At 46.9% G+C, this 13,582-nt stretch overlaps 1 protein-coding gene across 1 annotated transcript in view; it reads left to right on the top strand.

Annotated features, from left to right (window-relative positions):
* FAM83D (family with sequence similarity 83, member D) overlaps positions 1–13,582 on the top strand; it is a 25,929-nt gene that overhangs the window by 3,314 nt on the left and 9,033 nt on the right. The window contains exons 3-4 of the mRNA XM_011929206.1: positions 10,444–10,503; positions 11,271–11,438. Coding sequence (XP_011784596.1) covers positions 10,444–10,503; positions 11,271–11,438 — 228 coding nt within the window. The remainder of the gene's footprint in view (positions 1–10,443; positions 10,504–11,270; positions 11,439–13,582) is intronic.

The raw sequence follows: 13,582 nt of genomic DNA, 5'->3' as shown, positions 1-13,582 counted from the left end.
AGGATGGTCTCGATCTCCTGACCTCGTGATCCGCCCGTCTCGGCCTCCCAAAGTGCTGGGATTACAGGCTTGAGCCACCGCACCCGGCCTTGACGCAGCAGATATTTTCCTTGCGGGTTCAGTGAGAAGATTAAAAAGATGGAAAAGGCAGACTTGTGTAGGTATGCATTCCCAAAGCTCACCTCCAGTAGAACTTGAGCACCTGGAACCTGAAAAATGTAAAGAACTGGTCTATATAGTGAGAGCTGTGGATTGTTCTAGTCTTTTGCCCATCCCAAAATTTTAGTGATAGCAAAGGGGCACTGGAACCAGAGGCCAGAGGGAAATTAAACTCACGTGCTGGCCTGAGGAGGGGAATGGAGCCGGGAGCTCAGACTCTCCCTCATCCCACGGGCATTTTGTAATACTGACATTTCCAGATAGAACCTGCTGCCCTAGTCTAGCTACCCACAGTTCCCTCCGAGATGCTATATTTGGAATCTGGGCAGTTTTAACTGAGAAAGTTACCTTTAAATCCGATGAGTATTGGCTGGGCACGGTGGCTCAAGCCTGTAATCCCAGCACTTTGGGAGGCTGAGGTGGACGGATCACGAGGTCAGGGGTTCGAGACCAGTCTGGCCAACATGGTGAAACCCCGTCTCTACTAAAAATACAAAAATTAGCAGGGCGTGGTGGCATGCACCTGTAATCCCAGTTACTCGGGAGGCTGAGGCAGGAGAATCGCTTGAACCTGGGAGGTGGAGGTTGCAGTGAGCCGAGATTGTGCCATTGGACTCCAGCTCTGGGCAACAGAGCAAGACTCTGTCTTGGGAAAAAAAAAAAAATCCAATGAGTATTTTCAGTGGGTCGAATAGATGCCAAATTATTTGCTTACTCATTGCCTGCTGTGTATCAGACACTACCAGGCCTGGGGCCACAGAAGGCGTCAACCTTGCCAACACTTGAGGGTGGACAGTGTGCTGATGGGAAGCAGTGGGGAGTCTGCTACAGGTACTGCGGAAAGGGCTGAAGAAAGAAAGTCTGTGGAGTGGCAGCGACCTCAGAGCTGGGTTGGGCTTGCCAGACCTAGGGTATGGGGGCTGGCCCACAAGTGTTTAAGGAACTGGAATGTTTGGGGGCAGCCAAATTCCCCATAGCGGGTTAGTGGTAGGAGAGGAAGCTGGGGTAAGGGATGCTGAAATGAGTTGGGTTTGAGAAAGTGCTGAATTTGAGGTCCCAGAGGCTCTTTTGTTTAAAAAAAAAAAAAAAAAAGCCAGGCATGGTATCATGTTGCTGTAGTCCCAGCTACTCAGGAGGCTGAGGCAGGAGGATTGGTTGAGTCTAGGAATTCGAGGCTGTAGTGCACTATGACCATGCTGTGAATGGCTACTGTGCTCCAGCCTGGGCAACATGGGGAGACCCTGTCTCTTTAAAAAAAAAAAAAGTAATGCTTTCTATTTGCCAGGCACTGTTCTAAGTAATCCCAAGGAAGGTGCAATTATCGTCTTCGTTTTACAGCTGATAGAACTGAGGCATAGAGAAGTTAAGTAGCCCCAAAGTCATGCAGCTAGAGAATGAAGGACCCTGTACTCAAATTGAGGCACAGGATGTCTGAACCACTGTTAACAACCACACTCGCTGTGGAGGATTCAGGAGCCTGTGCTTGGGTGGGGAGAGGTGACAGCAGATCTAGTGGTTGGCTAAGTGCTACCACTGTTTAAGGGCATGCATTGTGAACAAGGGAGTGGCTGTGTCACCTTGACCACATCCTTTGAAGTCTAGTACCTGTGACAGTGAGGACCATAAAGGTGTAGGTCTCAGGCTGCTTTCAGGATGAAATGAGAAGCTGTTCTGCATCTGTGTTGTGATGGCAAAGGTACCTAATGGTGATATGATTGAGCATTTAGAATGGGTCAGTTTCTGTGCTAAACCCTTGACTTGAATTACCTCATTTAACTCTCCAAACCCTGTGAGGAGGCCAAAATTAAGAAAAGACCGGGCACAGAGAAGTTAAGTAACTTGCCCAAGATCACACAGTTAGCATGGGACAGAGCTGGGCTGAAGCCCAAGTCTGGCTAGTTCCGGCTCTGAAGCTCACATGTTTTTTTTCGTTGTTGTTGTTATTTATTTTTTTTAAGACAGAGTCTTGCTCTGTCACCCACGCTGGAGTGCAGTGGCATGATTTCAGCTCACTGCAACCTCCACCTCCTGGATTCAAGTGATTCTCCTGACTCAGCCTCCCGAGCAGCTGGGATTACAGAAGCACACCACCAAGCGCAGCTAAATTTTGTAGGGTTTTTTTTTTTTTTTTTTTTTTTTGAGACAGAGTTGCTCTTGTTGCCCAGGCTGGAGTGCAGTGGCACAGTCTCGGCTCACTGTAACCTCTGCCTCCCGGGTTCAAGTGATTCTCCTACCTCAGCCTCCCAAGTAGCTGGGATTACAGGCGCCTGCCACTAATTTTTGTATTTTTAGTAGAGACGGGGTTTCACCATGTTGGCCAGGCTGGTCTTGACCTTGTGATCCGCCTGCCTCAGCCTCCCAAAGTGCTGGGATTACAGGCGTGAGCCACTGTGCCTGACCACTGAAGCCTACACTCCTAATCCCTACTGCACACAGCCTCCCTGCCATGAGGAAGGATTGGAGCTTTGTTAGTTTTCAACAGGCTGAAGGTTTGTAACAGTTGAAGATTGGGACTTTTTAATTTCCATGTTGCATATTCGATAAACAGGAAAATGACTGTGACTAGACCTGTCCTTTTCAGGAAGAAAACGAGGTGGTCAGTTTTTAGAGGATGAGGCATTAAGGCTGGCAGAGAACCTCCTCAACCCATCAAGTGGGGAAGGTGGTTCATGATGCCAGAAAAATATAGGTCTCTGGGTTTAGGATTTGTAAACTAGAGTGCGTTTTCCTCTCCCTGGGAAAGATAGAGCCAGATAGATACTTCTGGTACCTGGAGCAGAGGGATCTATGGGAATCTTTTGGTGGGTGAATGAAGGAACTTTGAATGCCACGTGAAGGGTCCCACTTAACCCCAGAGGTTAGGGCCAGGCTGCAGTAGAGCAGGGTCAGAGCTCAGTGTTTGCCGGTGCAGCTTTATTTGCCTTCACTAAGGTGGTCTGAGGACCACCCTGCATCTTCAGGAATGTCTCTGGAAGGAGCCAGAATATGAAGCTCCTTGACCAGAGTATAGGCACAGGAAGCCAGGGTTACTTGGTAAATGGCAGGGCCTAATCCTGGCTTTGCAGCCTAAATGGCTGGTTCTGGCCTAGGTTTTATCCAGCAGCTCTCTGACCACACAGAATTACTCAGTGTGTCTGATACATAAAAGGTGCTCAGTAAATACTGTAGGGGCCTATTATGTGCAGCTTTGCTCATTCAGCTACATGCTTTGAGGAGAAATAAAGGGCGGGGGGAAGGGAGTGGGAGGTAGGAAGAAAAGTAGTTCAGGTGATTCTGTCTGCCTTTCTACTCAGCAAGTATTTGTCCCTGGGTGGCTGTGCCTGGGAGTTGTGAACCTGCCAGCCCCTTTCTTGACACTGTTTCTATATACCTTTCAAAGTGTGGGCATTCTGCCACACTAAATGAGGTACAGTGTTTAAAAACAAATAGTTTGGCCATGCATGGTGGCTCATGCCTGTAATCCCAGTGTTTTGGAAGGTCAAGGCTGGAGGATTTCTTGAGGTCAGGAGTTTGAGACCAGTCTGGGCAACATAGTGAGATCCCGTCTCTACAAAAAGTTAAAAAATTAGCTGGGTGTGGTGGCATGTGCCTGTAGTTCCAGCCACTCAGGCTGAGGCAGGAGGATTACTTGAGCCCAGGAGTTGGAGGCTATAGCAAGCTATGATCTTACTTAAGCCACTGCACTCCAGCTTAGGTGACAGAGCAAGACTCTGTTTCTAAAAAATAAATAAAAACTCAATTATGTGTAGCATGGCTTGAATACAAGCTGGCTGCTTACCAGGTGCTTAGGCGAGCTTCACCAAAACTGGAGAAAATACTGCTTTGAACCTTCTGAGAACCCATATGTTTGCTTCCTAAGGAAGTTTTTGGATAATCTTGAATTATGCAGGATATTTTCCCCACGTACTTGCTCTAGGTCCACCCCTCCACCACTGTATCTATTGATGACTCATTCAGCTTTTTGCCTCTGTTGCTGTGTGAATTGGGATTTGGCTGGGCTGTGGCCCCTTGCCTGGAAGGGCTATGTAGTGTCATTTTGGCAATGTGCTCATGAATTGGCTGTCCAGCTATTCCTGGTTTGTTGAATGGGAGTTCAGAGGCAAAGCTGGTACCACCAGGAGGTTCCAATTCCTCAGAGTCACCTTTCTTACCAGTGCCTATTCCCTATGCTCTTTTGTTCCAAAGAGGCCCCTTTTGCTATGACCTCACCCTTGGGCATCCTCTTGATAACCCGAGCGTGAGTAGTGGGGATCATTGCATTCCCAGAGAGCCCTGCCAGGAGGAGTAGCAGCTGAGGAATCTGTTGGGGGCCCCTGGCATGTACTTGGATGTATCTGAATTAAGGCTTTCCTGTTCTTGCATGACTTTCCTCTGCATTACAGTAGAGCCTGTGTGGTGTGATCAGTTTCTGTTCCAAATGCTCGTGTCAGCCCCAAGCAGGGCTTCTCACCCTCACCACTGTTGAGTGGTTTGGGTTGGATAATTCTGTGTCCTGAGGGTCTGTCCTGTGCATTGTAGGGTGTTGAGTAGCATCCATGGCCCCCATTCACTCGATGCCAATAGTATCCCTCACCCCAGGTAGTCATGATATTCAGTGTCTCCAGAGGGGGAAATAGGGAGTTACTGATGAATGGGCACAGAGTTTCTGTTTGGGGCTATGAAAAAGTTTTAGAAACAGATAGCCTGGGCGTGGTGGCTCACGCTTGTAATCCCAGCACTTTGGGAGGCTGAAGTGGGTGGATCACGAGGTCAGGAGTTCGAGACCAGCACAGCCAAGATGGTGAAACCCATCTCTACTAAAAATACAAAAATTAGCTGGGCATGGTGGCAGGTACCTGTAATCCCAGCTGCTCAGGAGGCTGAGGCAGAGAATTGCTTGAACTTGGGTGGCGGAGGTTGTTATGAGTCGAGATTGCTCCACTGCACTCCAGCCTGGGCAAAAGAGTGAGACTCTGTCTCAAAAAAAAAAAAAAAAAAAAGAAAAGAAAAAGAAACAGATAGTAGTGATGGTTGTGAATGTAATTATTGCCACTACATTGTACACTTAAAAATTATTAAGATGGCAAACTTATCTATTTTACCAGGATAAAAAATGTCTCCAGACATTGCTAAATGCCCTCTGGGGGCAAAATCGCCCCCAGTTGTGAACTAACTGACATATCTTTGAACATGTGCAGATCTTTGGTGGAATTCCAAGCATGTTGTACACCTGACCTCACTTTATGACTTGGGAGGGAAGGGAGGGAAACTGAGGTGCAGTGAGAAGGGGTGATCAGTACGAACTTCCTGCTTCACACAGAGGAAGAAGAGCTGGAATGAGAACTGGAATGACTGGCCCTGAGGGGCCTCTTGGGGCTGCACATGTGCCTGGTCAGATCCCAGACCTGCCCATTGAGTGTGTATGAATCACTGACTTTGAAGAGCTGGAAGGGGCCTTGTTTCAAGGACACTGAGACTCAGATGGAATGGCTTGTCCAGGGATAGTGACAGAATTGGGACTAAGAATATGAGTAGCTGCCATTTGAGGGCTTTCCATATACTAGGAACTGCCAATAAACACTATGAGGTAGGTAGTAGGTAGTCTCAATCATCCGTGGTGAGCTTGAGCCCATGCACTTCATGGGCTAAGCTACTGAGCCTTTAGTGTTCGTTCTAAGCTCCCAATCATGTGAAGAATTGCCCATTAAACTTGTTTGGAATGATATAAAATACTGAGTGTAGTACTTTTCTTAGATGACTGCAGAGTCACACAGACCTGGGTTGAAATTCCAGCCCTTGTACTTGCTTAAGTTTTTCACCTTGAACAAGTTACCTAACCTGTTCAAGCTTTGGCTTTCTCATCTATAGATTGGGGATGATAGGTAATGGGGTTTTGAAATCTCTAGATAGCACTTTTGAGCTTTTGTGCAAGAAGGCAAGCAGAAAAGAGTTCAGTTTTACTTGGCAAGTAACATAAACAGGGTCTGTGACCTTCCCAGAGACCAAGAAGGCCATCATGATGTCTGCTGTTCAACTACATAGGTTCCCAAGTCCCTTGGTACAAATCAGGAGGGGATAGGAAGAAGGACTGAGAGAGAGAGGCTTGTGATTTGTCACCTGAGATGATGTGCACAGGTGCAATTGCTCCAGATATGGCTGGAGAAGTGCAGGAACAGTGGGGTGCTGCATTAGGCCGGCCATTAGGCCCCTGACCAGCTGGATGCATCCTCCTCACATCTTCTGTTGTAACTGACTTGCACTGAGTTGCAAATTCCAAATGGGTGTGGATCCTGGAAGGGACTCTTGAAAGTCACCACTCTCATGGCTTTCTAGCCCTTAGAGAGTGGGTGGGCTCCACATAACACAGACTGGGAGAGTGCCATGACTGTGGGCACTTGATGTGCAAGGGCTGCCTGCCTTCCAGACATGCCTTTGTCCTTCGCACATTATGCCTCCAGGAGTGGGAGCAGTGGCCAATTTCCACATCAGTATTCAAGTCCAGGTGTATTTCTGGGCCCACAGTTTGCAGCATGAGCACCAGACACCTAGGAGATGCATCCTGGCTTGGAAAGCAGGACTCAGCCGGTTAGTGGATGAGTCCAGGTCATTGCTCAGCTCGGTGAACAGAGTGTCCCTTCAGTCTAGCCCCAGGTCTAATTCAGCTATGCAGGAATTGGTTGCCTGAGGGCTGGGACGCAGGAATAGGGGGATGGGGATGGGGATTTGAAGGAAGACCTCCCTACTGATTGCTTCTACAGTAGGACTGTGGACTTTTCCTCTGTAAAAGACAAGTACTTTTGACTGGGCATGGTGGCTCATGCCTGGAATCTCTGCACTTTGGAAGGCCAAGGTGGGTGGATCACTTAAGCTCAGAAGTTGGAGACCGTCCTGGGTAACATGGTGAGATTCTATGGCTACAAAAATTAGCCAGGTGGGGTGGCATGTGCCTGTAGTCACAGCTACTTGGAAGGCTGATGTGGGAGGATTGCTTGTGCTTCGGAGGGGGAGGCTGCAGTGAGCCGAGATCACACCACTGCACTCCATCCTGGGCGATGGGGTGAAACTTCGTTTCCAAAAACAAAAAATAGATGAATACTTTTAAGAGTCCTGCTTTAGTAACAAAGGAGGGGATGCTGGGTATAGGGGGAGTCAGGGAAAGAAAAACCTCCATCAACTCCACACACCCTGAGGGTGTTAAGGACTAGTGTTCAAATCCAACACGCAGGAAAGGGTGAGGCTTTAAAACCAAACGGTGGAACAAATAGCAAATTAGGTATTTACTCACCATATAACAAAGGTGTTGCACAATTGTTTTGTTAAGTGGTGAATCCAAATTCAGCTTCGTGGTGCCTTGTGCTGTGGGCTCCTGGGCCCATGCCTCTGCCTCCTGCAGGTCTCTAATCCAGCAGCTGGGCTGGGTTTTTCTGGTCTTTGTTTCCAGAAGCACTGAGGGTACGTGTCCATTGGCCACTCTGTTACCCCTGGCTTGTCTCCTGTCTCATTAGACTGCATTCTTGAGGACAGGGATTGACACTAGATCCTCAGTGCTCAATACCTGCCTGCCTCGATTGGGTCCACCCTGAAGATTTGAAAGAAGAGTGGGAAATCAGAGAGGCAAGCAGGTGTGTGTGTTTTCCTCTTTAGCTTTCTCCTGTGAGTGCTACTCTCATTCTTACACCTGCATATTCCAGACCTCTTTCTGAAGGTTTTACTGCCACCTCAAAATTCCTTTCGAAGCCCACCCCTCACTCTTGCTTCTTGTCTTGTGTTTCCTGTTTCCTTGTATCTGAATATCCCTCTCCCTGTCATCCTCAGCCCATGTCGCCCACTGCTGGGCTCTGCCATGGCTTCCTTCCCTCTTCTGCAACCTCATTGTTTCTTGCCTGCCACTGATTTTCCTTCTTCCCTCTTCTGCAACCCTCATTGCTTCTGCCATGTCACTGATTTTTCTTCATTTGGTCTCTAGTCCTCCTAAACATTTATTGAAGTTGCTTAACCTAAAGAATATCCACGTGACTGACGTGTTGTAGGTCCTGTGTTGGAGGAGGTGGGGCCAGACTCTGACCTATACCAGTCTCTTCTGGCATCAGTTTCTCCCATCCTGTTGGATTCTTCACTTTGAACTCATTACTCTTATACAGGCAATGTGGGGAAGTTTGAAACTGATTCCTCGGTTGGCATTCAGGGCCTTCTGTGATCTTGCTCATTCATCCATCTTTTCCAGTCATGTCCCGTGACTCCCTTTCATACATGCTGTACGTTCCAGCTAGACTGGTACATACCCCGTCATTCCCTCCCTCTTCCTTTGTCATCATATGGCTTCCTGTGGGAATGCCTTCTCCTCCCTTCACTTCTCCCATGCCCTTGTCCAAATGTCCTTGTGATTCAGCTCAAATGCCATCTCCTCCAGGAAGCCTTCCCTGCTCTTACCTGGTAAGCATTTGAGTACCTATGGTGCCTATAGTCCACCACTGGAGGAGACACCTTGTTTTTGTTTTGTTTTGTTTTTTGAGATGGAGTCTTGCTCTGTTGCCCAGGCTGGAGTGCAATGGTGTGATCTCGGCTCACTGTAACCTTCACCTCCTGGGTTCAAGTGATTCTTGTACCTCAGCCTTCCTAGTAGCTGGGATGACAGGTGCATGACACCATGCTCAGCTAATTTTTTGTATTTTTAGTAGAGACAGGGTTTTACCATGTTGGCCAGGATGGTCTCAAACTCCTGACCTCAGGTAATCCACCCACCTCGGCCTCCCGAAGCACTGGGATTATAGGCATGAGCCACCATGCCCAGCCCCCTTAGTTTAATTGCTTAGGCTATATATATCATTTTGCCTCTCTGCATCCTGTGTCCTCTCCTTGAGGTAAGTTGGGTATATGTCAAATTCCTCATAGCCATCTTTCTGCCTAGTGCAGTGTGCAGCCCACGGTGGGCTCTGAGGAGGTCTTGGCTGCATAATAGCACCCGTTTCCTGCCTTGCCCTCCTGTGCTAAGCCCTTCCCATACTTTATTTCACTTAATCCTCACAGCAGCCCTTTGACCCAGATGCTATTAATTGTATCCTCCCAAGGAGGAAACTGAAGCTCAGAGAGATTAAGCCACTTACCCAAGGTCACACAGCTGGTAGGTGGTAGAGCTGGGTTCTATGCCCAGATCTTTTGTCTTTAATCCCTACTGTATGACCCGAATGAGTAGGATGAATAGGACTGTCAAAATAGAATGTGTAAAGCCAGTGGAGGATATAAACTTCAGAGGATGCCATGAGTTCAGAAAGAATGTTTCTGTGTTTTAAATCACTGTGTTCAGTGGGTTTCAGCCTTGTTCTTTACTAAGAATAGCCCACAGCTTACAGCATCATTAAAAGGGGTGGGGAGGGAAAGGCAGCAGGAGAGTAACTGGTCTTCTCGATCCCCTCACAGCAGTGACTTCCCAGGAACTGGCATTTCAAGGTCTCACATCCTAGCAGACCAGGCCCTGGAGTGTTGGAGAAAGACAGCCAAATTGCCTTTTTGTCTCTTCCTTCCTTCTTTAGTTCCCCAAATTCTTAAGGAGTAATGACTGTCATGTACTGTCCTGAGTCCTCTGGGACCACAGAAATGAATCAATCCCATTCAAGAGCCTTTGCTGCAGTAGAAGGAGTGAAACCCATAAATGAATAATCCTAACTTTCAGAAAAAGAGTTAATGTGAATCTGAGAGACAGGCTTTTACTGTTGAAATGGGGAGGAAGGAGAAACCCATACAGCTCCAGACTACAGAAGAGCTCCCAAGCCTTGGTTTCCTTAGTGAACACCCCCGGCTTCTGACTCAGTTTGTCAGGACCTGTTTCTAAGCCTGGATGTTTGGACACCCCCACTGCCTTGCCAGGAGTCTGCTGAGGACCTTGGTTTTAAGCCTGCAAAGGGTGTGATTAGAGGCATTGTGGCCGGAGCAGCCTGTCTTTAAAAGAGCAAGGAAAGCTGAGCAGTGTCTCCCTGTGTTGAACTGTCTGGACAGCTCCAGCTAGGGACTGGTAAAGTGAATAAATAAGCAGATACTAAGGGATCCTTTGTACCTTGTACTTTATGTAACATACTCATTTAATTCTCGATACAACCCTATTTTGCAGCTAAGGAAACAGACATTTGAAATAGCTGTAATTTGCCCAAGAATGCGTGGCTAAAAGGTGGCTCTTAATTGTAGTCTGATGCTAGGTGTGGAAAATCACTTGGGAGGCATGAATGGAGCCACGTTGTTGGGGAGAAGAAAGGCCTACTCTGAGCTTAAGGGCAGAATCCTTAGGAAGTATTTCCCTGTTCTTTGCTGTAGGCTTGCACTGTGGACAATACCAAAGAACTGCAGAGAGAGCCTTTTACTGAGGAGAGGCCAGTGCGGTGGAAGCCATTTGGTTAGAACCTGCCCAACAGACAGCTGATCAGGCCTGGCTGGTGGAAAGAACAGAATGTTAACAAATGTGGTATGCAGTAGGAGGGAAGCAGAAGATGGGAGAATCCATGGGCCTGCTTTGGTTGCTTTCAAGTCATGAGTTGGTGGTGAATGGGGCAGGCCTTTAAAAAGTCAGAGATTAAGATTCAAAACCAGACAATAATTTAAAAAATAGATTTTGAGAATGCTACCCCCCAGAAGGGCCCTCAGAAAGAATGTAAGGTTTTATTTACTTGTTTAATGGACAGCAAACTGAATCCTGCTGGGGAAATCTACAAGCCAAAGATAACAGTGTGTTACCCACAGAACCAGACAGCTTGCTGATCTGAATTAAGCCTGTAAGACAGGGGTTTAGTGGAGGAATAGAAGGTGAATGGAGCAGGTTCATAAGAGAGGAAGACAGTGGATTGATCTGTATTTTTGAGAAACCTGCCAGCATGGACAGTTTAGCTGGGAGTATTAGCTCCTAGTGACAGCATGGAGTGTTAGCTAGGCCAAGTCAAGATTTGTAGGATACAGGGCCCAGATGTCTTTGGAGGTGCAAAAGAGTCTGTGGTGAGGAGAGCACCAATATTGCAGAAGCAGGAGGGAAGGATAACTGTTGGATAGGGATGATTTCCCAGTTCTGAGTGGAGTCCAGAGTCCAGACAGCATGCTGTAAGGTGGTGTCCTATAAGCTGACCATGTGCTCTTCCCCGTTTCACCTGTAGGTGATTGCAGTGGTAATGGATGTGTTCACAGACATCGACATCTTCAGAGACCTTCAAGAAATACGCAGGAAACAGGGAGTCGCTGTGTATATCCTTCTGGACCAGGCTCTCCTCTCTCATTTTTTGGATATGTGCATGGATCTGAAAGTTCATCCTGAACAGGAAAAGGTTTGTGGTACACTATATCCAGTTTCACCACAGTCAACGAATGTGGCTAAGCATCCATGATCTACAAGGTGGTTGGTGGCAGTGTCCCTGTTTACAAGGAAGGGACTGAGGATGTGAGCAAAGTCATTTGCCTGGTCTTACAGAAAATGGACAGTACCTGTGACCTGGCAATTCTCCTAGGTGTCTACCCAAGAGAAATGAAAATATAGGCCTCCACAAAAATTTGTGTATGAGTTTTATGGGAGCATTATTCATAAAGTCAAAGAGTGGAAACAATCCAATGCCCATCAACTGATAAGTGGATAAATGATATGTTGTCTATTTATACAATAGTGTACTATTCAACCATAAAAAGGAATGAAGTGCTGTTACATGCTACAGCATGGATGAACTTGCAAACATGCTAAGTGAAGGAAGCCAGTCGCAAAAGACCACATATGATATTATTCCATTAAGTCAGAATAGGGAAATCTATAGAGACATCGATTAGTGGTTGCCTAGGGCTGGGGAGTTGGAGGGAAGGACGGGGTTATTGCTAACTGATGAGAATGTCCTAAAATTGACTAACGATGATGGTGGTTGCATGTATCTGTGGATATACTAAAAACTACAGAATTTGTATTAATTGTATGATCTGTGAATTAGATCTTAATTAAGCTGTTGAAAGAAATGTTAGGATTCAAGACCTTGGCCTCTCCCCTGTACTGTCCTGCCTCTTCAATAGAGCCTGGACCAGCTCCCTTGTTGAAGGCCCGAAGGCCACCCTGGAAGCTGCTGCTTTTGACAGTAGTTCCAGGAGGCTGCCCTTTTAATCACGGCAACCAGTATTTGTTGAGCTCCCACTCTGTATTTGGCACTGCTCCATGCTTTTTTTTTCTGAGACAGAGTCTTACTCTGTCGCCAAGGTGGCAGTGCAGTGGCACAATCTAGCGTCACTGCACCATCCCTCTCCCAGGTTCAAGCGATTATCCTGCCTCAGTCTCCCAAGTGGCTGGGATTACAGGTGTGCACCACCACACCTGGCTAATTTTTGTATTTTTAGTAGAGATAGGATTTTGCCATGTTGTCCAAGCTGGTCTTGAACTCCTACCTCAGGTGATCTGCCTGCCTCGGCCTCCCAAAGTGCTGGGATTACAGGTATTAGGCCCCACCCCCAGTCTGCTCTGTGCTTTTAACAGATGTTATGTAACTGAATCCTGGCAGCAGCCCTATCAGGTAAGTGGCATCTGTGTTTCAGATCAGGAAATAGTGACATAGAGAACTCAAGTGTCCACAACTGGGGTCTGCCTCCTCCTATGTCTGCCTCCAACCCCAGTGTCTGTAATCACTATCACATGCTGCTGCTGTTCATTTCTCATTATTGTAAAATTAGATTTTATGTCTATTTCTCTGATTCTAAAAATAATCTAAGTGTTTCAATGGAAGCCTATACAACATAGCTAGCTTGGTCACTTTCATGGAAAGAAGCAAGAAAAATTGTCATATTTATTACAGAATTTTTTTTTGTTCTGTTTTGTTTTTTTGAGATGGAATTTCACACTTGTTGCCCAGGCTGGAGTGCAATGGCACGATCTCAGCTCACTGCAATCTCTGCCTCCTGGGTTCAAGCAATTCTTTTGCCTCAGCCTCCTGAGTAGCTGGGATTACAGGTGCTCGCCACCATACCCAGCTAATTTTTTGTATTTTTAATAGAGACTGGGTTTTACCATGTTGGTCAGGCTGGTCTCAAACTCCTGACCTCAAGTGATCCACCCACCTCGGCCTCCCAAATTGCTGGGATTACCCACGCCTGGTGGGTGACCCACCACGCCTGGCCCAGAATTTGTTTTTTGAAAATTAAGCAACCCATCGCTTCTCAGCCTTTTGGCTAAGATCAAGTGTAAAAATTAGGCAACTTAATCTGTGAGCTTCAGAACTTTATTTGTTCATCACCTATCTGAGCATCTATTATGCACCGGGTACTAGATAGAAAGCAGTCAGCAAAACGAATTTAGTCTTCGGTACTGTAAGTTATTGCCTAAGAGACTCTAACTTACCACCTGGTTATTACCAAGCAATTTGATTTACAGAATTCAGATTCTCCCACAGAGTTCTTGTTGATTGCCTCATGATAAAGACAGGATTGGGGTTTATTTTTTTTTTTT

Source organism: Colobus angolensis, unplaced genomic scaffold, assembly GCF_000951035.1.
Source record: "Colobus angolensis palliatus isolate OR3802 unplaced genomic scaffold, Cang.pa_1.0 Scaffold8, whole genome shotgun sequence".
Classification (NCBI taxonomy): Eukaryota; Metazoa; Chordata; class Mammalia; order Primates; family Cercopithecidae; genus Colobus; species Colobus angolensis.
The sequence above is the reverse complement of the archived record's forward strand: the minus strand, read 5'-3'. Positions and strand labels throughout refer to the sequence as shown.